This window comes from Hippocampus comes, unplaced genomic scaffold (genome assembly GCF_001891065.2).
Source record: "Hippocampus comes isolate QL1 unplaced genomic scaffold, H_comes_QL1_v1.1 scaffold1, whole genome shotgun sequence".
Classification (NCBI taxonomy): Eukaryota; Metazoa; Chordata; class Actinopteri; order Syngnathiformes; family Syngnathidae; genus Hippocampus; species Hippocampus comes.
Genome location: NW_017805010.1, coordinates 1,074,593 through 1,098,605, shown reverse-complemented (window position 1 = coordinate 1,098,605; position 24,013 = coordinate 1,074,593). Strand labels below are relative to the sequence as shown.

At 41.3% G+C, this 24,013-nt stretch overlaps 2 protein-coding genes across 5 annotated transcripts in view; one reads left to right on the top strand and one right to left on the bottom strand.

Annotated features, from left to right (window-relative positions):
• The window catches only part of mtcl2 (microtubule crosslinking factor 2), a 49,692-nt gene extending 47,076 nt beyond the window's left edge, over window positions 1–2,616 (bottom strand). For 2 of the 3 annotated variants that reach the window (XM_019862932.1, XM_019862934.1), the window contains exon 1: window positions 1,241–2,152. In XM_019862932.1, coding sequence (XP_019718491.1) covers window positions 1,241–2,152 — 912 coding nt within the window. Of the gene's footprint in view, window positions 1–1,240 lie in introns of all 3 variants that reach the window. The other variant, XM_019862931.1, reaches the window with a different exon arrangement.
• Window positions 2,617–6,656: 4,040 nt separating this feature from the next.
• On the top strand, window positions 6,657–23,192 carry osbpl2b (oxysterol binding protein-like 2b). 2 transcript variants are annotated; one of them, XM_019862939.1, is made up of 14 exons: window positions 6,657–6,775; window positions 16,159–16,388; window positions 16,491–16,608; window positions 17,529–17,604; window positions 17,851–17,985; window positions 18,667–18,764; window positions 18,842–19,024; window positions 19,148–19,255; window positions 19,523–19,612; window positions 19,705–19,825; window positions 19,954–20,079; window positions 20,178–20,301; window positions 20,736–20,826; window positions 21,675–23,192. In XM_019862939.1, exons 2-14 carry the CDS (start codon window positions 16,352–16,354, stop codon window positions 21,775–21,777), a joined length of 1,410 nt encoding a protein of 469 aa, XP_019718498.1. In that variant the 5' UTR covers window positions 6,657–6,775; window positions 16,159–16,351; the 3' UTR covers window positions 21,778–23,192. The 2 variants fall into 2 exon arrangements, with proteins under 2 accessions (XP_019718498.1, XP_019718499.1); XM_019862940.1 differs by lacking the exon at window positions 6,657–6,775 and adding an exon at window positions 7,466–7,538.
• Window positions 23,193–24,013: the final 821 nt, after the last annotated feature.

Genomic DNA, 24,013 nt, shown 5'->3' with positions numbered 1-24,013 from the left:
GTCTGCATGTTGAATATTTAATAGCACAGATGAATGAGACAGCATGAGCAATGGAGGAATATTCTATCCAAGTCCTCTGGATGCTCAGTTCATTTGCACCAAGCAGGTGTTCCTCACAGCTGCAACAACAGTTGCCGGGAGGCTTTTTTTGGGTGGTGGGGCGGCTAATGTGATCACATGTAATCGCAGATTTCTTTTTTATTAAGTTGAGCCAATCCATTGCTTATTTTGCAAGATTGTAAATGCGATTTCACTGTCAATACATTAAGGTAGTGGAACGCGAAGGACATGTTTTAGACCGTAAAATCTGTTTTGCATTTAAACTATACTATTACTGATGTTGGATTCTTGCCATTGTTGATGTCTGGTCATTTCGGACACCTGTTGAATGAGACTTCAATCTGGATGCATTAAAACGGTATTCATAGCCACTCCAGCAGCATTTGCTCATGAGTTCCCCGTCAAAACATCAATGTCCTGATACTTGTAGTCATGAGCCTTGGTTTGCATCCAAACAGAAGACGCATTCTTGAGTCAACTGTGCCGTAAAGCCCAAAGGCAAATTCGGGAATTTCCCCCTAAAAAGCCAAAGTTGTTTTGTGGTTCCCTTGTAACAGACAGGCCAATAATATGAAATGGCCAGTGTTAAAATATTAATGGGCTCTAATAAAGTATCTCAAGCAGCATCTTTGTGTGGATGGATCAGGATCAATGAGAAGGGGAATTGCACTAATCAGTATGCTGTATGCAGTTCTTTAAGAAGATCATTTTACTAAAATAAACCTGGTCAGGCGGCCCGGTGCTCCAGTGGTTAGTGTGTCGACCTCACAGTGCAGAGGTACCGGGTTCAATTCCAGCGCCGACCTCCCTGTGTGAAGTTTGCAAGTTCTCCCCCGGGCCTGCCTGTGTTTTCTCCGGGTACTCCGGTTTCCTCCCACATTCCAAAATCATGCATGGCAGGCTGACTGAACACTCTAAATTGTCCCTCGGTGTGAGTGTGAGCGTGGATGGATTATTCGTCTCTGTGTGCCCTGCGATTGATTGGCTGGCAACCAGTTCAGGGTGTCCCATGCCTAATGCCCGAAGACAGCTGGGAGAGGCTCCAGCACCCACCGCGACCCTTGTGAGGATAAGCGGATCGGAAAATGGATGGATGTATGGATGGATGGATAAACCTGATCAGCAACATTAAGAACCCCCATATCAAAAAATCATCAAACTTATTCAGAATGTGACTTACTTTGAGGTAATCATTCTCAGACCGGAGCTCCTCGATTTCCCTCACAAATTCCTCATGCATACCGTCCACAAACTCCTCAGTGAGGTCAGAGAAGGCCAGAGATGTGCTGGCTGGCATCCGGCTGTCCACCGAGGTGACCGAGCGCTCCTCGGGCGCAGATGAGCTCTCCTCGCCGGCCTCAACACCAACAGACAGTCGGTCCTTATCGCGTATCTCCGTGGAGCTTTTAGCACCGGCAAGGTATTGATGAGTTCCATTCCCGAGCTGGTTGTCCCCGCCACCTCGGCTACTCCTTGACTCGGTGTCACTGCTGGGGGCGTCTGAGGAGAGTTTGTGCTCCTCGGAGGCGCAGTCAGACAATTCGGAGCTACTGTCGGTGGGAGAAAGCTTTCCAGCGGCGCAGCCGGAATCCTTGGACAGGTCGTCCGATCCTATGCTGGCGTCCGACACCCTCCGTGCACCGCTGCTACTTTTGGCCATCTTGGTGGCCGAGTTCTTGGACGACGCGTTGGCGGAGGAAGCGGACGACTTGCCCGCCGGTTTCACACCATTTTTATCGGCTTTAACGTCTTTTCCACTGGGGCTTCGCCTGGAAATGCGATTCCCCAGGTGGATCGCTCCTGGCTTCACGCTCAGACTGGGGGCTCCCAAACCACCGCGGATCTTCGTGAGGGACCACCCGGGTACATCCTTGGGTCTGGCCGGTGACGGAGCGCGATTAATTTTCTTCTTCCCCCCCTGAGCTAACAGGAGAGCAGGCAGCTCCGCGTGCTGAGCCTGCCCACTGTCCGAACCTTCTCTCCCGCCTCCGCTTTCCATCTTCTGCCGGAGATGGAGTCTCCGTTCTTTAGGCGAGGCGAAGGAGAGGTGAGCCGGGCTGTTGTGGACATCAACCTCCTTTGACTTTGTCATTCATTCCGTTGGAACCGAACCCGGAAACCGAAAAGAAAGCTCTTGTTGTTGTAGGGTTGTTTTCTACCGTGGGAGGCAGAAGTCCAACTGAAATGAATAGACAACAGCGCACAGACAAAAGGAGTGAGATTTTCTCTCTGGCTACAATGAAAAGCTCACGCGGTAAACTGAAAAATACATCCGACAGGATCCGATTTAAAAATGTGTCCTCTTCACCGTGCTTCGTAAAACAAAAAAATTATCTCAAGGTTTTACATCTATAAAGATGCATTTCCTCAAAACGGCGGCGCTTGTCGTCCAACGGCGTCTGCCTTCAAGCTACGAGTTTAGCGTGAAGAATCAGAGGCGGAGAAGTCGCCTTCTTTCCCCGCCCACATAACGGACATGCGGCAGGAGGGAAGACATGTTTCAACCAAGATGGAGAAAAAAGGGAAAACAAAACACACTAAAACGTATTCCCTTTGTGGTCCTCAACATATCTGTACTTTTTTGTTAGTCTCAGAAAAAAAATGATCACAAGAATTTAACCGTCAAATACTTGCTCCTCAGTTAACTTAATCCTCTCCATTCAGCTCCAAATCAACAAATTATGATTTGGACCTTCTATTAGATTTTAAAAACGGAGTGTTTTATAAATAAACACAAATGCATTTTCATATCCGTAAAAATCTTTACAGAAATAGGCACATATTTTTCAGAGATGAAAAAGAGTATCGTTTACATTAACTTACATGTATTATTTTAAAAAAGGTTGAATTCGTTAAACAGTCTCCCAAGGGGGAAAAAAAATGTTTGTATTAGACATGCAAATACATTTGAGGGTAATGTCATGAGAGGCGACTCATGGGACATTTCTGTAGCTCTCTTGCGCCACCTGGAGAAGATTATGAGACTCTACAGAAAGATTGTAGCACGAGATAGATAGATAGATAGATAGATAGATAGATAGATAGATAGATAGATAGATAGATAGATAGATAGATAGATAGATAGATAGAGAGATAGGTAGGTAGATAGATAGATAGATAGATAGATAGATAGATAGATAGATAGATAGATAGATAGATAGATGGATAGATAGATAGATAGATAGATAGATAGATAGATAGATAGATAGATAGATAGATAGATAGATAGGATTGCACCTTTATGCATCATTTAAACAAATTTATTTACTTGTTAATTTATCCAGTAGAACTTTCCTTTCAACAAAATGTGTTATCTTACTGCTATGTCTACAGTAAACAAACAAGGCCACACAACCCTCACCCGCCATGATTAATTCAACTCCTTTCTGTTGCGAGAGGTCAACATGTCACCAGACACCAAGCTCCAAGTCCATGCGATAACGGTCAAGCAAACATGTAGTTGACAGACTTGCTCCGGCAGTCATTCCGATGGTGATAAACGAGTCAGCGATAGAGGGGGGCAGTCAGTGGGCGCAGTTCTCTTTGGATGACAGCATGATAGACCATTGAGAATAACCGTATTGTCACACACCTTCCAATACACATGTCAACATGTAGGCCTATTGTATTTTGTCCTTTAGTTGCACATTTTCACCAACACTTAACACAACAGGAAATGAAAACAATATGAATGAGAGTTCCCATCACATCAACCATCTGTCATTTCTGTCTCTTCTAAAATATGAAGTTTATTTTACGGTTAATAATAAAAAAAAAAGTGAGAATACTAATACCGTTTATCTGGCTACTTGTTCGCTTATCAGAATGCTATTGTGACTGCAATGTAAAAGCTACAGAAATTATTCAAGGTTATGGGTCTTGAAACGGAGCAGAGAAATATGTGCCAATCACAGTAATGCTCCAGTGGTATCAATCGTCCATCCATCCATTTTCTAACCTGCTGATTCTCATGAGGGTTGTGGGCGTGCTGGAGCCTATCCCAGCTATCTTCGGGCAGTGGGTGGCGGGGGACACCCTGAACTGGTTGCCATCCGATTGCAGAGCACGCAGAGATGAATAACCATTTGCATTCACGCTCACACCTAGGGCCAATTTATAGTGTTCCATTAGCCTGCCATGCATGCTTTTGGAATGTGGGAGGAAACCGGAGTACCCGGAGAAAACTCACACAGGTATGGGGAGAACATACAAACTCCACACAGAAAGGCCACAATGAGGTTTTTAAAAGCACTTCTCACATGCAGGGAGGACTCAAAAAGTGCTCGACGTGTTGTTTGACTTTGGGCTTAGTCACTTCTGGGCAGTGATCGCCACATCCAGTTACTCGCATGACTTGTTTGGCATAGTTTCTACGGCTGCTGCCCTTCCCAATGCAACCCACCTATGGCAGTGGCCGGGAAATAGAGTGCTTAACAAGGTTAAAGGAAGGCTTCTTTAATTTCACGTGTGGCTTGATTGGTAGTAATCAATTAGTTTTCCATGGAAAACCACATACAAGCTGTTAAATACAATACAATACATCCTGGTTTATATAGCGCTGTCACAACAGCTGCAGCTGTAACAAAGCGCTTAACAAAACAGTTAACATAAAGTAAAATAATGAACACAACACATAACGTAAAACACAGACAGTTGTGCAATCCGAACCACTTTTCCCTCACACGCTTTGTTGTTTAAAGCAGGTTGAGATGAAAGTGGAGAGAATCAAAGTGTCCTTTCACCAGCGGATCAGAGATGTCATATTTCACTTAAATGGCAATATCTTCAGCACACTGGTATGTGCACGATGAGTCCAATGAGACGTACCATGTGTAATTTATAATAGACGCACATCTGACAATGAGGAGGAACCAAAGAAAAGCAATACCATAATGCAAAGCATAGCAAAAGGTTGACCACAAACAGCAAACAATGTGTACACTGCAATTTAAAGCGTTCTTTCCTAGGTTTTGTCAAGACCCCATGTGCACAACTGCACAAGGACAGGCAGGCATGCATGAGTGTACAGTGAACATTTCCGGTACAAGGAGTGATTCACATTTGGAGAGGAGACATGCCACACAGTTGACATTAAAAACAAACGCCATGCCGAGTATTTTTAATGCGCAAGATGCGGGAAAAAAAAGTTTGAACATTGCTACTCAATCTGGTGACCTGAGGGTTTTGTTTCCTGCAAATGCTTGATTCCCATTCACCAAACTTGCTCCTTATTTCGGTCATCCTGGCAGGTAGAGAAATCTGGCTGTATTCTACTGTATACCTTTTGGTCCCACAGACCACGATGACATTGTCCTATATTGTCCACTGAATACCACTCTCTCTCTCTCTCTCTCTCTCTCTCTCTCTCTCACCCTCTCTCTCTCTCTCATTTGACTGTTTTACTGCTTTTTCACATTTTCTTTTGCATTAAAATTACAGGGTTAGTGTTAGGGTCGGGACGGGTTAGGTATGATCCTTTCAGGGTCAGAATTAAGCTTTTAATACATGGCATTTTCCTGAGCCAACATACTACATTACGTTATTCACATCCAAAACTGGATCCAGTACTTAGTAGTCCTGTAACAATTCCAAGGTTGAGTTGTCTTTTGTGTCACATTGTTATAATTATTCTCTTGTTGGCCTTACAGCGGCTTGTATTGTATTTTACAGTCAAAAAAATCTCACAGCCCACCATGGAAATTTTTGTTTTTTAAAAAAGCACATTGAAATAATGATGAATGATTGGCAATAGGTGGGTGCACAAGTTACCGTCTACCATTCTAGTGGAAGAACATTTCATTTGGTTTTCCGAAACAAATGGGCACATATAAAATATTTCTAGCAGCTAAATAATACATTTTGGTACAATTATGCGAAATCGGATAATTTTCAGCGGCACACTTGATGGCCTTTCATGGCCAACAAGAGTTGGGGAATCACTGATCTAGAGCCAGTGTGTCCCCTGTGCTTCCATCTTGTGGCGAATATTGTATCTTCAATATTAACAGTCAGTAAATGAATCTGCACTTGTTTGTATAATACAATTGAAAGTTTTTGGTTTTCAATGTGGTGTATTATTCAAGAGGCATACTGTCACACATTCAAACAAGTATGTAAAGACATACACACGCACACGCACACACACACAGCCACTCGCACACACACTTCACTTTCTGAAATCTGATATTGAATCAATTTAGTATTAAAAGTAAAAGTATCGCACATATTGCGTGGTCAATATTTTTTAAGTACTGTACTGTAAAACTAAAGTTGCCAAAAATATAGACACACGTGAAAATGAAGCTTAAGTACAGTAATGAAGTATTTATAAATTACTTTTAACATGTGCGTATCATTAATGTCAACGAGAAAGTAAAGAGCACAATCCCCCCTTTTCATTTATTGGTAAAAAGTATTTGGAATATTTATTATCCTTTTCTTGCAGTTTGTCAGTACCTACCCTCTGACCTGCACGCTCTATATAGCCCACGTTCGGTGCTGCTCCCACCCCCTGCATCGTTTCTTGCCGCTGGTATGCATTGTGATTGGACAGTGTACCCCCACCCTCACACCTGATTGGCCATCAATTATGTCAGTCATTCTTCCATTCCGCCCCCGCGGCTAGCCACTTCCGCTTCTGTGTCAAACCCAAAAGCTTCACTGCAAGTTCCTTTTCTGGACTTGTCATACCGCTTACACAGCCAACGCTATTCAGGTAAGACATGTTTTCACGGTGTCTCTTTTATCGGTTTCTATTTTCTTAATGGGTGTTATGGCTGAGTATTTGAATTCTGTTTTTTTTCCACATGGAGGGACTTCTGTGCTAGTTAGCTCTGCTCACTGTTAGCCTCATAGCTAACATGAAGGCTCGCTGTCAGTCGGATGCCCTGTCGGTATTGGATCCGACATTTGGGTGTCTAGGATCGTTATGACGAAAAATAAAGGTCGAACTTGTTTTCTGGGATTTAAGTTGACGGAGACGACTGCAGTTTGTTCAGAGTTGTGATGTGTCAGCCACAACGATTGTTATACAGTACGTGCTAATCATCGCAGCCAACTCAGCAGCATTTGGGACAGTTTTTTGGTGTTTTTTTTTTTCTTAGGCAACACAAAATAGTTTCCTGCTGTTGATAAATGGGCACACGATGACACACACATCGGCAGATCCCAACTTCTATTAAGTTTCCGTTTCGATCCGTCCAACGTCAAGTGTGAGATAATAACGCGTGGAACTCAGCCAAGTTGGAAATGGGACAACATGTACTATTCATTGATGTACATTTGCGCGAAACGCGCAGATCCGCGTGAGAACATTTCTGCGTTATTATCTCTAATCTCCGTGTTGGTTAAAGGTACCTCCCATGGAATTCAATTGCCTCAGCAAAGCTCTCATGCCTGTTCAACTTGTGAATGCCTCCATCCAAATCAACACCCGACCCTGAGGAAACGCATTGTTTTCCTCTCTTAGATGGTTCATTGTGAGTCATTGACATTCAGGTTATTTTACCGTACCGAGAAAGTCGTTCATGCTATTTCAACCATCATGTGTGGCAAGTGCTGTGGAAAGGTCATATAGACAGGCACCGGCTTTTATTGTTTTCATGAACCACTTGTTGTCAACAGAAAGATTTCCGTTTTTTGTCGATTTGTCTCTTCGTTTATGCAGACTGCTTCAGAACAGATATGAGGGGGAGAAAGGGTGAACAGATCCGCTAATGCCACGGGTTAAAACGATTTCCTGTATCTGCTCCTGATGTCTAGAGCTTAAACGGTGGGTTCTTAATTGGCCTTACCCACCATAGCTATATTAAGTTACAGTGGAACCTTGAGTTATGAACGCTTCTTTTTACATAGAATTTGTGTTACGTAGAAAATGTCAGTAGAATAATGACCACTATTTTCACTCTAGGAATGGTCTTTACATGTATGAGCGGATGCATCTGTGTTGTAATTCTTCTCTGGTTCCATGTTGAGTGGCATGTTGAACTTTTCCCAGAAATGTAAATAAAGGGCGAAGCAATCAGAATTGCCCTGAAGAAAAAGGAAAAGGCTAAAGGGAGCGTTATTGGAAGTGTGCGTCAGAAGCCGACCGTCAAAAGCCGACCGATTTGTGCTGTGCCTCTCTTGTTTTGTAACCAGGCTACGTATGTGTTACTGTGGTCGTGTGTGTTTTCACCTGTTTCTATATTGCGTTAGATTTAGTTGTAACCACACACTGGTTAAAAAAAAGAGAAGTCTATAATTTAATTTTGGAACTAGAACAGATTAATTGCATTTTCCATTCATTTCATTGGGAAATATTACCTTGATTTATGAATGTTTCAAGTTACAAATGGGTTTGTATATTTTGCTGTATCTGTCTTTGTAAAATTATTGTCATCAAAAAGGACATTATAAACAACAAAGCAACACAGCGAGTTCCTTTGGCCAGAGCTGTCATGTTTCCTCATGTAATCTAATTTACTGCAAAGGTTGTTGTGTCTGGGGTAATCCTTTTATTTGTCCAAATTCACTTTTAAAACATTTTAGTGATTTTACATAATTTGAATTTATATAACATTCAAAAGAACTACCTCATATGAACCTTACTGTTAGGGCTCATTGATATGGCCTATTATTAATTATATCACAGAAAACATTGAAATCTTCTACGCTAATGGTAGATCTCACTATATAAAATGTAAGTGTATAAATGTGTAAAAATTAAAACAGGAGTGTTTGTGAATGGGTCATAGGTTTATATTTAATTAAAAATGTATTCTCTAATTTTGAGAACATTTATTATACAGATCTGAAAACTCAATATTAAAACTCAGTGCTCGATGGTGTAAAATATAATAAACACGAATAGCACCGCGGATATTCTAAATATTTAATACACTTTTATACAGTGGAATCTTAATTTAACAGGCCCCGGAACCAACAGACAGAGAATAGTGTCCAGTCCACTCAAAAAGCCCCTTTGTACAGAATCTGTCAAAGTCTGTTAGTTCCAGAATTGGCTGCAACAGGCTACAGCGCCAACAAACCACTTGTTCTTTTGGATGAATGCCAACAGTTGGACACACCGGTTGATTGTACATTTCATTTGTCTGCCTGTCACTTAACGCCATTGGAAGAGAAAAAAAATATATATTTCAGATTGAGTTAAAATGATTTGAAAAAAAATTGAAGCAATAAAAATAATAATGCCGTGAACATAATTCCTGTGTTGATTCTTTTACATTTACGTGAAATGCAGATACGTGGTTGCATGTGGTGTTAATATTTGTTGAAGTGAATTTTTAAGAGTCTGATTTTAGATACACTCAGTCACTCACTACCTCACTCACGCACTCACTCACTTTACTCACAAAAAGTTGTGGATATTTGGCTTTAGGGTGAAATTTCAGGACGAGCGTAAAATGCATTCACACCTTTACGGGTGAACTATATGTGACCTTCTCTAAACCTTTCAATGCACATGTCCACCTGTTAAATGTTTCAGTATTTTTTGCCCAAGGTGCTGTTCTCCAACAAGGAGCTTAACGGCCAAATTCACAACAGGTTTTTAATCCTTGAATCGATCAATAAATGTCCTGGTTCAATTAAAGCTTGTGTTTAAACAGTCGCCCTCATCATGCTGTCCACTTTTTGACATCATAAGACCAAGACGACGCCTAGCAATGGAACAGTACCTTGCCATTTTGACGCTTCAATCAGGACGTTCTCAGACGGAAGTGGCCACTGAGCTTAAGCGTGTCATGGAGTATCATCATCAGGTTGATGATACCGAGATACAGTACTGGAAGAGTCACAGAAAGATGTAAAAGTGGATGTCCTTTGACCACATCCCAATGCTGATGACCGCCACATTGTGAACAATGCCCTGGGAAACCGGATGATGACCATTCGAAACCATTTACATCAGCGTGGTCAAAAACGTGTGTGTCTGTGTGTGTGTGTGTGAGCATTATTTTCTAAAGGAATGGATGTCCTTCAGTTACAGGTTGACTTTGGTCACAATAGTCACACGGGATCTTTTTCTTAGGTACATTATATTGTATCTTTGTTCTTGGCTGCTTGAGTGCAACATTTCTTCTCCCAGTTGTTCACGTGTGGTTAAAATTCTGCGACAGGAAAGACATTTTGCAAACGCATGTCCTCAAGGCCACGTTTCAACAGATTTGAGAGGAATGTTGCAGCGCCTTTGACCGAAGTTCATGTCGTATGTTGTTATGTAAAATCTATTCAGCCAGTCAACGCTGACGACTTTACATTGATAATGTTTTACGCTCTGCAATCAGACCATTTCAACCTGGACCTCAGCAAACTCACTTCTGCATCTGGACTTTGAAACTTAGTTGAATGTACCCGTTAGTAATAGACATAGCGATGAGAAAAATCAGCAACAAAACTCAAATTTGCTTTCCTGAACAATTTTATAAAAGAACTCAAAGCACATTTTAGTCATTGGCATTCTGCGGGTTTCCAAGCATCATCCCTGAGTTAGATTGTGCCACCTGAATATAAATGATTCTGAAATTAAATTATGCATCTCCGCAAATCCTGTTACTACTGCACTTCAAATCAGCTTCACAACCGTTGAGCATGTAAAGCTGAAATGTGCCAACTTGTTCTGAACTTTGTGTATTATCGTGCGTGTGCGTGTGTATAAGCATTATTTTCTAAATGAAAGGATGTCCTCCTCAGGAAGACTCATGACTTCAGTCAAAGGAAGCAACATTAAGTTACTTGACTAAAACCCTTTGGGCTGCTTTGAAGCATTGAGTCATCCTCTCAAAGGAGCCAGTCTAGAAGTCATCCGAATGTTTCCTGGAAGAGTAAAAACCCTGATTATAGTTTTTTTTTTTGTTTTTTTCTTTTTCCCCCTTCCAGCCGTCTTCGCTCCTGAGCAAGATCAATTTGTGGTTCACTCCGGGTTATAAGGCAATAGTACCTTCCGGAAGAACACAGGATGTGCTTGGGAGTGTTACCTTGTCTTGTTTGAAGCTTACCAAACATGCTATCGTGCGAGTTAAACTCTTAAATTGTACATTTGTTTTTTTTTCTGACGTTGAGTAGCAGTCATGGATGTATAATAACAGTCGTGTGTTTTGAGAAATACATACAGTTTGATGAGGAATATTTCAGAATTTAAACATGATGATGGGGTGGGTATTTAAAAAGAATATTCATTTATTTGTTTATGTATTTATTTAATAGCAACTTCTGCTTTTATTCTTTACAAACTCACATTGACCGTAGAAACTAAAGGCTGCTTCAAGATGTTTATTTCCTGGACCAATATTTGTTTACAAACCAATGTTGATGAGAACATCTGTTTTGCCTGGAGTGACAACCTCTGCACGTATTCTGATCATATTTAATCAAATATATGATCCCCGTTCAGCGCGAAATAGGCCCTCCCCATATGATGCTAGATGCTTGCGTCATCATGCTGCACTGCATCTGTCACAGTGTTCCCGAGCTTGAATTCAGTGTTTCGAGATCGTCTGTCATATCACCGTTGCCCCTCGACCCAATCTTTCTTTTATCAGTCTACACAACTTTGCAACATTTGTCATTGGACCCGCTAATGCGTTCTAAAAGCATTCAATGTTCTCAAAAGCTGACAACGCGCGTTATAATCCGATGCACTTTATATATGCCGTTGCAGTCTCTTTATAATCCCCATTGAGTTGTTTCCCTGTGCGCGGTCCTATGCCATCAAGTGGTGATTATTAGCAGGAACTAGTTGTAACATAAAAGGCACTAATTAGCACGACACTAATTGACATGTGCATTCGCCAACACACAGTTCACCAACAGACAACTACTTTGTGAGCTCTGCGCAGCCATTATGAAACGAAGATCAGACCCAAAGCATAGTTAACTTCTGACTAAACGAAGGAAGAAGGAGACAAGCAAGCCTCCTCAGGATATTTAGCCCCTTGCGGATGTGAGCCCACGAGGTTTGTTGCTGCTTTTTTGTTGACTCAATTGTCTTCATAACTTTCGTCTTTCATTTATTGTTTTGGAATGCCATTTGTATTTATACATTTCATGTGTTTGTGACCAGTTCTCACGGGTTGCCGAGGAATAAACTCTGTATTTTTATGGACTTTGTGTCGTGCTGCATGCTACATCCTGAGAGAGATGCATATGGATCGATATTCTGATTTCTTGGACGTAGTCTTTTAAACGTTCAGTAAAGCGCTTTGTTACAGCTGCAGTGGTTGTGAAGGCTCTATATAAATAAAGCTGTATTGTGTTCCCTTTAGCATAGCTCCATCTAGTGGATGCATAGTGCATTCGCAGCCACTATTGTAGCTTCTATGAGCCTTATTGTGCAGTGCGTCCTATGTATGAAAACAAAATAGGCCATTCATTGAAGGTGCGCCTTATACTCCGAAGCGCTTTACAGTGGCGAAAATACGGTAACACGGATAAAAAGAATTTTGAGTTGCTGAGCTTTCAGCAATTATTCCACTTTGTTTTCAAGATTGTGAAGAGTTTTAGTTTCAGTATCGAGGCACCATAATTATGCAGGTAGCAGTCTATTGCTCATTCTAGTTGCGTAACGCTTGATTATAGAAATCTTCCGAAATCCCAAGCTTTGTCTATTGATTATGGCCGAAAGATTCCGATCTTTCAGGTCATTCTGGCTGACACAGTTAATTCGTGGGCTACTGACATTTCAATTCTCTCGTAACAAACCTTGTGATCTTGTTGCTGTTGTGAAATGGATTTGAAGTAGCTTTCTCCGTTTGTGAGTGCCTGCGTGTGCGCGCATGTGAGGAAAAGAAAGTTGTGCACATGTTGTGACGTGCTCAATATTGATTGGCCCAAGTACTTCTACTAGGACTCAGTCTCTTGATTCTCTCTTCCTTTTGCCGGCCTATTTGTATTTTTTCACAACACAGATAGAAGCTGTACTGGATTTCTCGGCATTTGTATTATCCCTGGTAAGTTTGGCAATGGTGTTGGCATAGGAACCAATTTGTGTTACTCAAAGGAAACTGGTAGGTGAGGCCCACGGGGTCAGAGGAATGTTTGATGATGATGATGATAACAATAATGCCGGTTATTTGAATGACGGTTGTCGTGATATTTGTGTATGTGGTTATTCAGATGACAAATGCATCGTTGGCAAAAGGTTCATGAGATATTTTGAAGACATTTTGAATTCTTCTAATTTATCGGCCCTCTGTGTCGTGCTTGTTAAGATTTGCCTTCAGAACTTTTGTTTCGGCTTCTCATTGAGTGGTGCTGTTTAAGTACTGAAAGGAATTCAGGATGTAGAAAATCCCTGTTTCAGGATTAGTGATGTAATGTTTTAACCATTCATTCATTTTTTAAAAACTTTGCAGAGCATTTTTGCTCATCCAAGACTTCGTTTGACAATTTCAAATACAAATGTCAATTTAATTTTGAGTGTTATGTTCTCTTGGCAAAATTATATTCGGTTGGTATTATGACAATTATGCGCGATAAACAATCGTCCTGCGCTGATCGAGTGACAGTAGTGTGTGATTTTGCATATGCAACGCTTAGAGCACCGGTGTCAAAGTCAAGGCCCGGGGGCCAGATCTGGCCGGCCACATCAATTTATGTGGCCCACAAAAGCAAATCAAGCATGTCAAGTTCCATGATGCTTGCTAAAGTCTGAACCAAAATTTCAAATTGTCATATGGAATCCACAATAACAGTCATTATTCTTGACTTCTGATTTTAAAACTAGTTATTCATCAATTTGTTGTATGATGTGTATGTAATATGTGGAGGTGATTCAACATTTATATGGTTTCCCAAAATTCATAATGGCCCTCCAAGGCTAACCTTAACTACAATGTGGCCCGCGACAAAAATTAGTTTGACACCCTTCGCTTAGAGGAACATTGGTGGGCCAGTCGTCGTGACTACTCGACTAACCTTGGCGACACCGGTGCTAATCGCTTTGCATTCGTAACAGTCTGCCTCTTCGGGGTTCTATTTCAGGTCAAACGTTATTCAATTTTCCACCTGGGGAAGTGTTTTAGAAGACAATCATTCACACTGTTTATTGATTTCGTAAGGGAGGGAACATCCTGCTCTTCCTTTTTTCTCGGTCATGGTCATTTGGTTAGAAATCAACTGCCAAGAAGTTTTATTAATATTTTCTTGTCCTTAAGATGACTTTTTGTGCCCACCTTTTCTCTATTACAACAGTACTGACGTCATTTTACAATCGCCATAAATTGCGCGCATTGTGGTTACGTCAGAAGTTTTTCTGCGGGAGCTTTGTTGGATGTACGTTTTCGAATTTAAGAGTTCGCATCATGAAAAGTGGTAAGGAAGCATCATATTGCTAAAAATGTCTCAGATTCTAGGGCATCAGTCTACCGGTGCCTTCACATTCTTCCAATCTATGTGACAAATGATAAGTCAGCGTATCTGTCAGCATTCCTTGTATTTGCCAATGCGGGCTGTGTCACAATAAAAATGTCATGCCATCTTATTTATTTATTTGGTCCTTTTGAGCAATTTGGGAATGAGCATGATTGCGAAAATAAACAAAAACCAAAAATGTTTTGGTGCACTTAAAGCACTGCAGCGAGTTTTGAGTTCAATAATAAAATATCTGCAAACCTAAACGCTGTTTGCACGTCAGAACATGTAAATGGCAGCAACCAGGGTTGAATTGTAATAACTGCAAAACACTCAAAGTAAGGTGCTTTTTAGTCTAGTAGTTCACGTTCCCTGGTCCAAATCAGTTGACGGATTTGTAAACAGTCTCCGTTTTCATTTTGTTTTGGTTCATATTAGCGTACAAATTGCAAGTGTGTCACAACAAACCTTGTGACGTGACACCCTTGTCTTATTAGTGTCTTATTATTTCTGATGGAATAAGCGAGTAATAATGGAAACAAAAGCACTCATAACTTTATAATTATCTACAAAAAAGAAAATATCAGCTACAATATACTAGCCAAAAGCTGAATGCGCTTTACAAGTATGACTCAGGCACTTCATCCTTGTTCGAGAGGTAAAAAGTGTCGCCGCTGTTGCTATCACACGTCTAAAAAAAGGCAAGGCAGGCAATCTGGAACATTGATGAGAATGCCAATCAAGAAATTAAAGCCGTATTTCAAATGTGGAGCGAATTACAACACAAGTGATACACAAGCTCTTTCTAGTGGTACACCAAATAATCACTGCATTATATTCAAATAAAATGTACAACATGTAAAAAAAATTCAACCCAATTAAATGTTTTACAATGAAGCTTGAAACTAGGCGTGTGAGCTGTTTCAACTTTTTAACCCAGTAGACTTATTTTTTTTTCACATGTGCAGCATCGTTTTTACTTTCCAAGTACTGTGCATTTTTTTTAAGTAGAGTTGAGTTGTATTCAACTTTTAAGTATGGTACAATATGTTTTCGTGTTATCATTTTGCACTGCTTGTTTTCAACTGAAGTAACTTTGGCCTGATAGGTTCCGGTATTTGAATGTTGGTCTTTATGCTGGTACCTGGTGAGCTATGTATTTTTGGAGGTAGTACTTGGTGTAAACACAACCACTGGTCCAGTCTATTGACATGCCATCTGTAGGTACGTCACCTTAATGATTTGGTTTGTGATACGAACCATTTAAAAGTTTGCCCTGATTCATTGGGAAACTTGTCGATGAGATGTTTACGTCGAACTCATAATGGGCTAGATTGTCGTATTCTTTGAGTGCACACTTTTGAATTTGCAGTACATTGTATGCGGGATTTTATTTGATCCACATCGGGTCAAATTTATAAACGCAGTCACAAATATATACACAGTCCCCCATAAATATCTGTCTGAGAAATTCATCTGGATGAAGAATTGGTACGTCAGCAACATTTTAAATGAGTTTTCCCCTCATTGAGGCAAATGGCACAAATCCTATTAAAATTTTGCTATTTAAATTGGGGTCAGTATAAAAACTGTTTTCCTTCTGTGAAATTAGTCAAGTCAACATATTGCTTTTGTGTGATGCTTTTAAACAAATTGTTTTGTCTCCCCATGTTTCTAATTTGCATGATTAAAAAGAGAAACAATAGCATCGCATCAGCTAACGTCCAGCTTTGTCTATTTGTCAAACAGCATTCGCCGGCATCGCGCTTCCATCCTAAGCGTTTTGTGGACACCAAGCACAACTACTGTGCTGTTGCGGTGGTGACGATCCAGTGGGGAACCTTGACTGACAGGTTTCTGTCCAGAAGGCTGTCATCAGAGGGAACATGTGTTAGAAGTTGACCAGTCATCAAGTCAGATTTGTCAGCGTTGACTTCAGAAGATGAGCAATGAGGAGGAGTTCTACGACGCCGTTACAGGTTAGAGCTCGCCGTTTGTTTGTTTTTCTTCCATTTTATTATATTCACACAGATATCTAAAATGCAGATTACCGATGACTTGCCACTTGCTTTGCTTCACAGGCCTGGATTCGGACGAGTCATATGAAGGGGTGTCGGAGTCCAGTTACAAAGATGCACTGGTGTTTGATAGCAGGAACAATGGATCAAAGCCACAGGAGAACGGTGTCAAGAAACACAGGTACTGCTGCATTCCCGCAACACCTTTCACACAATGCTGGTGTATTTATAGCTGATTCAACACCACCAGAAAGTTTTACCTTCTCTTTTGGGCATGGTTAGAATTGTTGCCAAAATGTTTAAGGAAGTCAAAGTCATTTACTTTCATTGCGTATTGGCGGTTTGAAAATGCTTGCATTGGAAGTATTGTACTTGCACTTCTTTGACAACCAGTCCAGGATGTCTCCTAGGTTACGCCTTCACCAAACCAGCCCCAGACGTGACCCTGAGCAGGTTTGGTGGTATAGCTAAATAGTTGGAAAGATGAAGATGCTTTTTGGTTCGTACTTTGCGTTTCTAGTCTGTCTCAGTGCAGAGATACTAAGATATAGTAGCAGGTAAATGTTGTGGCACACAGTTTCATTTCCTACCTAAGAGACAAGTAATCTTTCTTTTTACGATAGCACACCAGTTGGACAACATGTTCTGCTTATCAAAAATCTTCGTGCCGATGCTTGCCCGATCAGACAAGATGCTTTTGATTTTTGAGAAAATGAAAGGGTTTAAAGTGCGTCTCACTGTCATGTTTCACTGTCAGGTGCAAAGATTCAAAACTAATACAGTAATACCAAAAAATTTAAAAAAAAGGTATTCATTGATTGCATTCATTCATTTTTGACCGGTAACACAACAAGCGTACAAAAAAATGTAATTACTAAAATTGGATGACAATGAATTCATTTTTTTTTTGTGTGTTCAAATTTGACCGGAACACAACACAAGAGTTAACTTGGTGTGTTTATCTGTAATTTAAATTGTGAGCGACTATATGCTGAATAGATACCAAGCATCAGATTCCATACATGATTTCCTCTTTTTATTCTTTTTTTTTTTTCTCTCCATCCACCTTTGGTCATTTGATTTTTCTTTTTTTCACTCTAGGATGTCATTACCTGCACCGATGTTTTCCAGAAACACTATTAGTGTCTGGAGTATCCTTAAGAAATGCATCGGAATGGTAAGGACGTCATTTACTCTTTCTATTGTCTATGCCAGTCATTCCCCAATTTTATGTAGTTATTTTTTTTTTGCTGATGATTTACACTTGCCACTTGATGGGCAAATTCCAAGTGTGTAAAATGATATGATGATTTCATCCTTAACATGGTTGTGCAAGAAATTCATTTCAATTTCACAATACAAAAGTGTTGTAATAAAGCGAGTGGTCGACAAACTTTGTGCCTTTTTTATTTTTTCTTTCCAGGAACTCTCCAAGATCACAATGCCTGTTGTCTTCAACGAGCCTCTTAGCTTCCTGCAGCGAATCACAGAATACATGGAACACACTTACCTCATCAACAGAGCCTGCTCACTGTCTGACTCCATAGAACGTATGCAGGTCAGACACTGAGACTCCTTTCGGACATTACATTAATTGCGTGAACAAGAATAACACATTACAACTCCTTCTCTCATCTGCATGTGGTACAGTGCAGCCTGATTGTTTTGAACAGGCCTAAATTTGTTCTACAAAAAAACTGAGGCCGTGCACATCAGGGGTGTGTATGGAAATTCACTTTGCTGAGCGCGCCGAGAGTGAACTTCCATTTTTGGTGCACTCTGAATAACCGAACGGCACATTTGAACATTGCTCCGAGTTTTTGAATGGTTTGAGTGCAGCAGTGCGTGCTCAGCGTTACAGCGTCGTTACATCAGAGCATCAGTCGCCACCTTCATATTTACACACGATTGTAAACCGTCATCTTTGAGGTGTGACTGCTTGTCGTTTCTAACATATTCGTGTAGCACGTAGCATTCAACTTTGTTTTCTTCAGAAACCTTTCTTCTTTTGGTGGATGTGAAAAAAAAATGTAAATAACAGTTGAAAATCCAACAGTCAAAGTTTTAAATCTATACTCATCTGTTTGCCAAAGTAATAGCAGAAGGATGAAAGAGCTGCGGGTTGCTCGACTAAATGAACTGAAACCTGTGAGAGAAATCCCCTTGAAAAAAAACATCCACGTGAGCGACGTGAACCTCAAACAGAGAACGCACACGTCGTCTGTAATTGTTCCTTCAGGCCGTCGCCGCGTTTGCTGTGTCGGCCGTTGCGTCTCAGTGGGAGCGAACTGGAAAACCCTTCAACCCTCTTCTTGGGGAGACTTATGAACTCACCAGGTACACATCGGTACATCTTCACATCTGTCTCTTCAACACGATGTATTCACCTTTCATGCCCTTCCTTGTCTACCCAGAGAGGAGCAGGGCTTCCGGCTGATTGCAGAGCAGGTATCCCATCATCCCCCGGTGAGTGCCTTCCACGCTGAGAGCCTGGCTGGAGACTTTGTATTCCATGGTTCAATATACCCCAAACTGAAATTCTGGGGGAAGAGCGTTGAGGCGGAGCCCAAAGGGACCATCACTCTGGAGCTACTTAAGTAAGTCAAACAAACATATAGGGGGCGCTTTTGCCATTTTAAAGGTTATTCCTTACCACATTTTGTCCTACCTGTGTCTCGTGTATCTTCTCTTCATGCCGTCCCCTTTCCCTTCTATCCAAGGCACAATGAGGCCTACACATGGAGCAACCCTCACTGCTGCGTGCACAACATCATCTTGGGCAAATTATGGATAGAGCAGTATGGCTCCGTAGAAATAGTCAACCACAGGTAAACTCTCCTGACTTTTTAATGCACTTTGTTGTTCTTGCGCTCAACAGACAAGATGTCGCCGTTCTCCTCCAATGTCTTCCTTGGCGCATCTCGGTCCTGTTTTCGCCGTTAGCCCACGATACCATACTGAAAAGGAAATATTGTGCAAACAGCCAACCCAAAACGTTTTTTATGTGTGCATGTGTGAGAAAGGACGTGTAATATTTAGGTGGCATACAGTTGCACCATAGTTTATGAAGACATGTTAAACTCTTGTCTACACAGCACTGGAGACAAGTGTGTGTTGAATTTCAAGCCTTGTGGCATGTTTGGCAAAGAGCTGCACAAAGTGGAGGGATACATTCAGGATAAGAGGTTAGCCTTCATCACTGTGGTATGATTTCCAATATATTGCCTTAAGTTTTCCAAGAAAGCTTCCTTTGTAACCCGATTCACCCTTTGTGCAGTAAAAAGAAGCTTTGTGTCATCTATGGAAAGTGGACGGAGTGCATGTGGAGTATTGATCCTCAGGCTTATGAGGCTCACAAGAAGGCTGAGAAGAAAGGAGACAACAAGAAGCACAAACATGTAAATATTGATTACCGTGATCAAATCAGAATCGCGCAAGTCTTGATGCGGCCTTCCTCATGAGCACATTCACGCTTGTCAAGTGGCGATTAAGCATGTCATTGCTTAATCCCCCCTTCATTCCCCAGGAGGAGCCAGTAGGATCAGAGAACGATGACGCTGATGACATGCCAGAGGTCCAGGAGACTGTGTCGGTCATACCAGGAAGTACTTTACTCTGGAGGATAGATCCGAGACCGGCTCACTCTGCTCAGGTATAAGTGGGGTGCGGGGGGGGACACACACACGCATTGTACAAAGGCAGCATTGTGCAGAAAATCTGAACAGATTCTTTGTACTTTTCCATGTTCAGATGTACAACTTCACCAACTTTGCAATGTCTCTCAATGAGCTGGAGCCAGGCTTGGAGGCCATACTGGCACCGACTGACTGTCGCTTCAGACCTGACATCAGAGCCATGGAGAATGGCCAAATGGGTAATGGCATTGTCTACTTTTGATGCTCTGTTTGGTGTTATTTGACAAAAAAAAAAAATACCTCTGGCTCGGAAACTCTGCTCCGGCTTTCCTGTGGGGCTTTTGCATATTCTTCCTGTTCTCTGCGGGTACTTCGGCTTCCTCCCCCATTTTAAAAATATTCCCGCCAGGTTAATTGAAGATGCTTGAGTGTCCCGAGGTGTGAATGGCTGTTTGTCCAGATGCGACTTGCGAGACTGACTGGCGAGAAGTGCAGGGTGGTCACCGCCACTCGAACTAAATCAGCTGGAATAGGTTCAAGCTCCCCTGTAACCCTCTGGAGGACATGCACAGTGTCTGAGCTTCAGATAATGGAACCCTGTCGCCATCTTCTGTTTGTCTGTGTAACTGCCTCATGTCAACGGTTTCACATTGTGCCTGCGGTGGTTTTGCAGAGGAAGCAAGCCAGGAGAAGGAGAGGCTGGAAGAAAAGCAACGAGCAGCCAGAAAACAGAGAGCCAAGCATGAGGAGGAGTGGTCGACAAGGTTAGTAGAGCTCTCGCTCGCTTTTCACGCTCTCGCTCTTTCTCGATGAGTCACGCCATGTCTAATCATCCGGTAGGTTTAGCCAAGCGAATTTTGATTTTAATGAAATTTGATGTATTTGTTGATAGTAAAGGCAGAACACTAAATCAGTAAGGGTTTAGGACACAGGTGTCAAAGTCAAGGCCCGGGGGCCAGATCCGGCCCCCCACGTCATATTATGTGGCCCGCGGGAGCAAATCCTGTGTGTCAACTATCATGATTCTTGCTGAAATCTGTACTGAAATGTCAAATTGTCATGGGTAATAAATAACGTTGAGATTTTGCACCGGCCCTCCAAGGGAAGCCGTAACTCCGAAGTGGCCCGCGACAAAAAATGAATTCGACACCCCTGGTTTAGGAGTTACGACCCACTCAATTTTAATTTGTTCTGAAAAAAGGGGCGTGGCCATCTTCATTTGAATCCTTACATCGCAGATACTGGGCCAATCTTCATAAAGCAGGTGTTGTTGGAAAGGGAATTCAAATCTGCATTTAAAAGACTGGAGCATATTTGAGTAACTTTACATTTTGACCTTGGTGGATCATGTGACTAACATGTTTTTCATGAAAGGCAATCTTTCACATGTTTTCTACAACATAACTTTCAGTGATGTACATTTTTATTTTTGCAGCAATAAGAGGTCAAAGTACACATACCTCGGATTTGCAATGAATATTCAGTGAATACCCATTGAATGACTTTCGATTAATATTTGAGGTTCTCCTGCCGTCAGCTGCTGTTCTCGCATTTTTCCCCCTCAGGTGCACTGCAAATTCATTTTTTTATTTGAAATGTTTTTTTTTTTAAGGTGGTTCCAAATGGGCACCAACCCAAACACTGGCTCCCAGGACTGGAACTACTCTGGTGGTTACTTCAGTAGGAATTACCAAGACCTGCCTGATATCTACTGATGAGACTGGTCGTCTTTACCCTCCAACCCTTCCGGCGCTCCTGCACACTTTGTCATAACTTCGAGGGACTTACTTTAAAAACTTAACCCTTCACCATCGCACACATCCAGCACAGATAGGAAAGACTTCCACAAAGGCCTTGAACAGTCGCCTCATCTTGACTTGCTCGCTTCTTCACCATCAAGGATTTGATGTCAACTTTAGTTGTGTGAACTGTAAGTGTTTGCCATCATTGCTCGTTATCGTTTCTTTCATCTGTCACGGCGGAATGTGTGTGGTGTTAGTCCTTAATGCAACATTCTGTGTTAAAAAAAACAAAAAACAAAATGGGCTTGAGCAATGGAATGATGATTACAAAAGTAAGGTAAAATGTCCTTGCCTCCCACGCTGTCCAAAAAAAAAAAAAAAAAAAAGGAAAAAAGACCCCTAACTTGGATGTTTAAGATGCTGAAGGTTTGCAAAATTCCAGAATGATTCCATTCCAGTGTCAAAAAAATGTCGACTATATTGGGATGTCAAGATACTTGCCATCTTAATATGACGAAGAGAAACATTGCGACATTCCTTGTTCATATTCTCTCCATTTAGATCAGGTTTGTAGAAGACCACCAGCGCATTGAGTTTTTATTTTACATTCCTCTTGAATGTGAAAATTAAAAAAAAAAACAAAACAAAAAAAAAAACTCAGCTATCACGCCGACTGGTAGTAATTGTGCAGAAATCCCAAACAGCTTAAGCAAGAAAATATTTGGACCACAGTTATTTTTGTTTCACTATTGCATATTGTAAAAAGCAAACGTATGGATTCTGTTCGATGGTGGCCAAACTCCTCCCCGCCTGCCTGTAATTTTTTTTTGAAGCACTTAACCACATACACCCTTTAGACTTATTTGTACATGTCGTCACTATGCCTGTTACATCTGCAAACTTTTTTTTTTTTTTTTTTTTTGCAAAGGCTAATCTATGTGATGTGTAGACAAAACACTAAAGTTGGACGCCGCGTCGGGATGCGCAAGAGTTGTTTGAAACACAAAACGGTACAACACTCTCATCTATTGACAATTCCAACAAACGGGCCGTCAAGGTCAAATCCTTTTTTTCTTTTTGGTTTGTTTTTGTTGTTTCTCCCGAATATGTCTTCTGTTGAATTTTAACCTCCTCCTCTTGGACTATCAATGTGGTTGTGGTTGTTGTTGTTTGTGTACAAGTGTTACACAGAGGTAATCACACGCAAAAATGAATGACACATTATTTTGTGCAATTGACTTATTTTTATAGTATTTAAAAGCATTTTCTTTGGTGAGAACATACCACCAGATGTTTTATGTTTTGGTGGGGGACTGTATAGGCATACTGTGGACAGCTTGATAGAGTCATGTACAGGAGAATGTCTACTAATAAAATCCTTAATTTCAGTTTTGGATGGTGACCTTTTTTTCTTTTTCAACAAAATTTAAATGAAAGAGTATAGAATATTTTTCTACCCTATTTAACGATATTTATTTTTCATGTTTAAGTTTACATTTTCTGTCTAATGAAGTAGATGCAGACCATTCTTCTAAATATTTTTTTAGATACTCTCGACAAATGTCTACACAGTCAGTAGGCCGACAGGTTACACAAAATTGATTAGTCAAATATTGGTGACAAAATAGAACCAGGGCGCCCGGTGGTCCAGTGATTAGCGCGTTGACCTCACAGTGCAGAGGTACCGCGTTCAATTCCAGCTCCGGCGTGGGTTTTCTCTGGGTACTCCGGTTTCCTCCCAAATTCCAAAAACATGCATGGCAGGCTGATTGAACACTCAAAATTCTCCCTCAAAATTCTCCCTCGAGTGTCCCTTAGAGTGTTCAATCAGCCTGCCACGCATGTTCTTGGAATGTGGGAGGAGCAGCAAAAAAGGTGTTCCGAAAGGTGTTCTGACACACCCGTGATGCAGAAGACAGGCAAAAAGCAACGGAACCATTAAACCTAAAACGGCAGCACTAACGCAAATCTAAATGACATTGTGACTGCTCTAGTGGGAATGCACTCCATAAGTCTTGACCTTTGACTTCAGCTGCTTCATCAAACTATCACGATGATCATCATCATCATCATCATAGTTTTGATTATTTTAGCACAAGTCCTCATTATCTTTGACTTCAGCTATACCAACATACCAAATATCTTGATCTGAGACCTTTCATGTACCCTGTAACTCGATAACATGATAAGCTGTCCACTGTCGTAACCG

What these genes read in the sequence shown, in the direction of transcription:
- osbpl2b (XM_019862939.1), top strand. Translation starts at nt 16,352, where the DNA reads ATGAGCAATGAGGAGGAGTTCTACGACGCCGTTACAG. An exon ending in TTAAGAAATGCATCGGAATG is followed by an intron (nt 17,605 to 17,850) that starts GTAAGGACGTCA and finishes TTTTCTTTCCAG; the next exon opens with GAACTCTCCAAGATCACAAT. An exon ending in GGATACATTCAGGATAAGAG is followed by an intron (nt 19,613 to 19,704) that starts GTTAGCCTTCAT and finishes CCCTTTGTGCAG; the next exon opens with TAAAAAGAAGCTTTGTGTCA.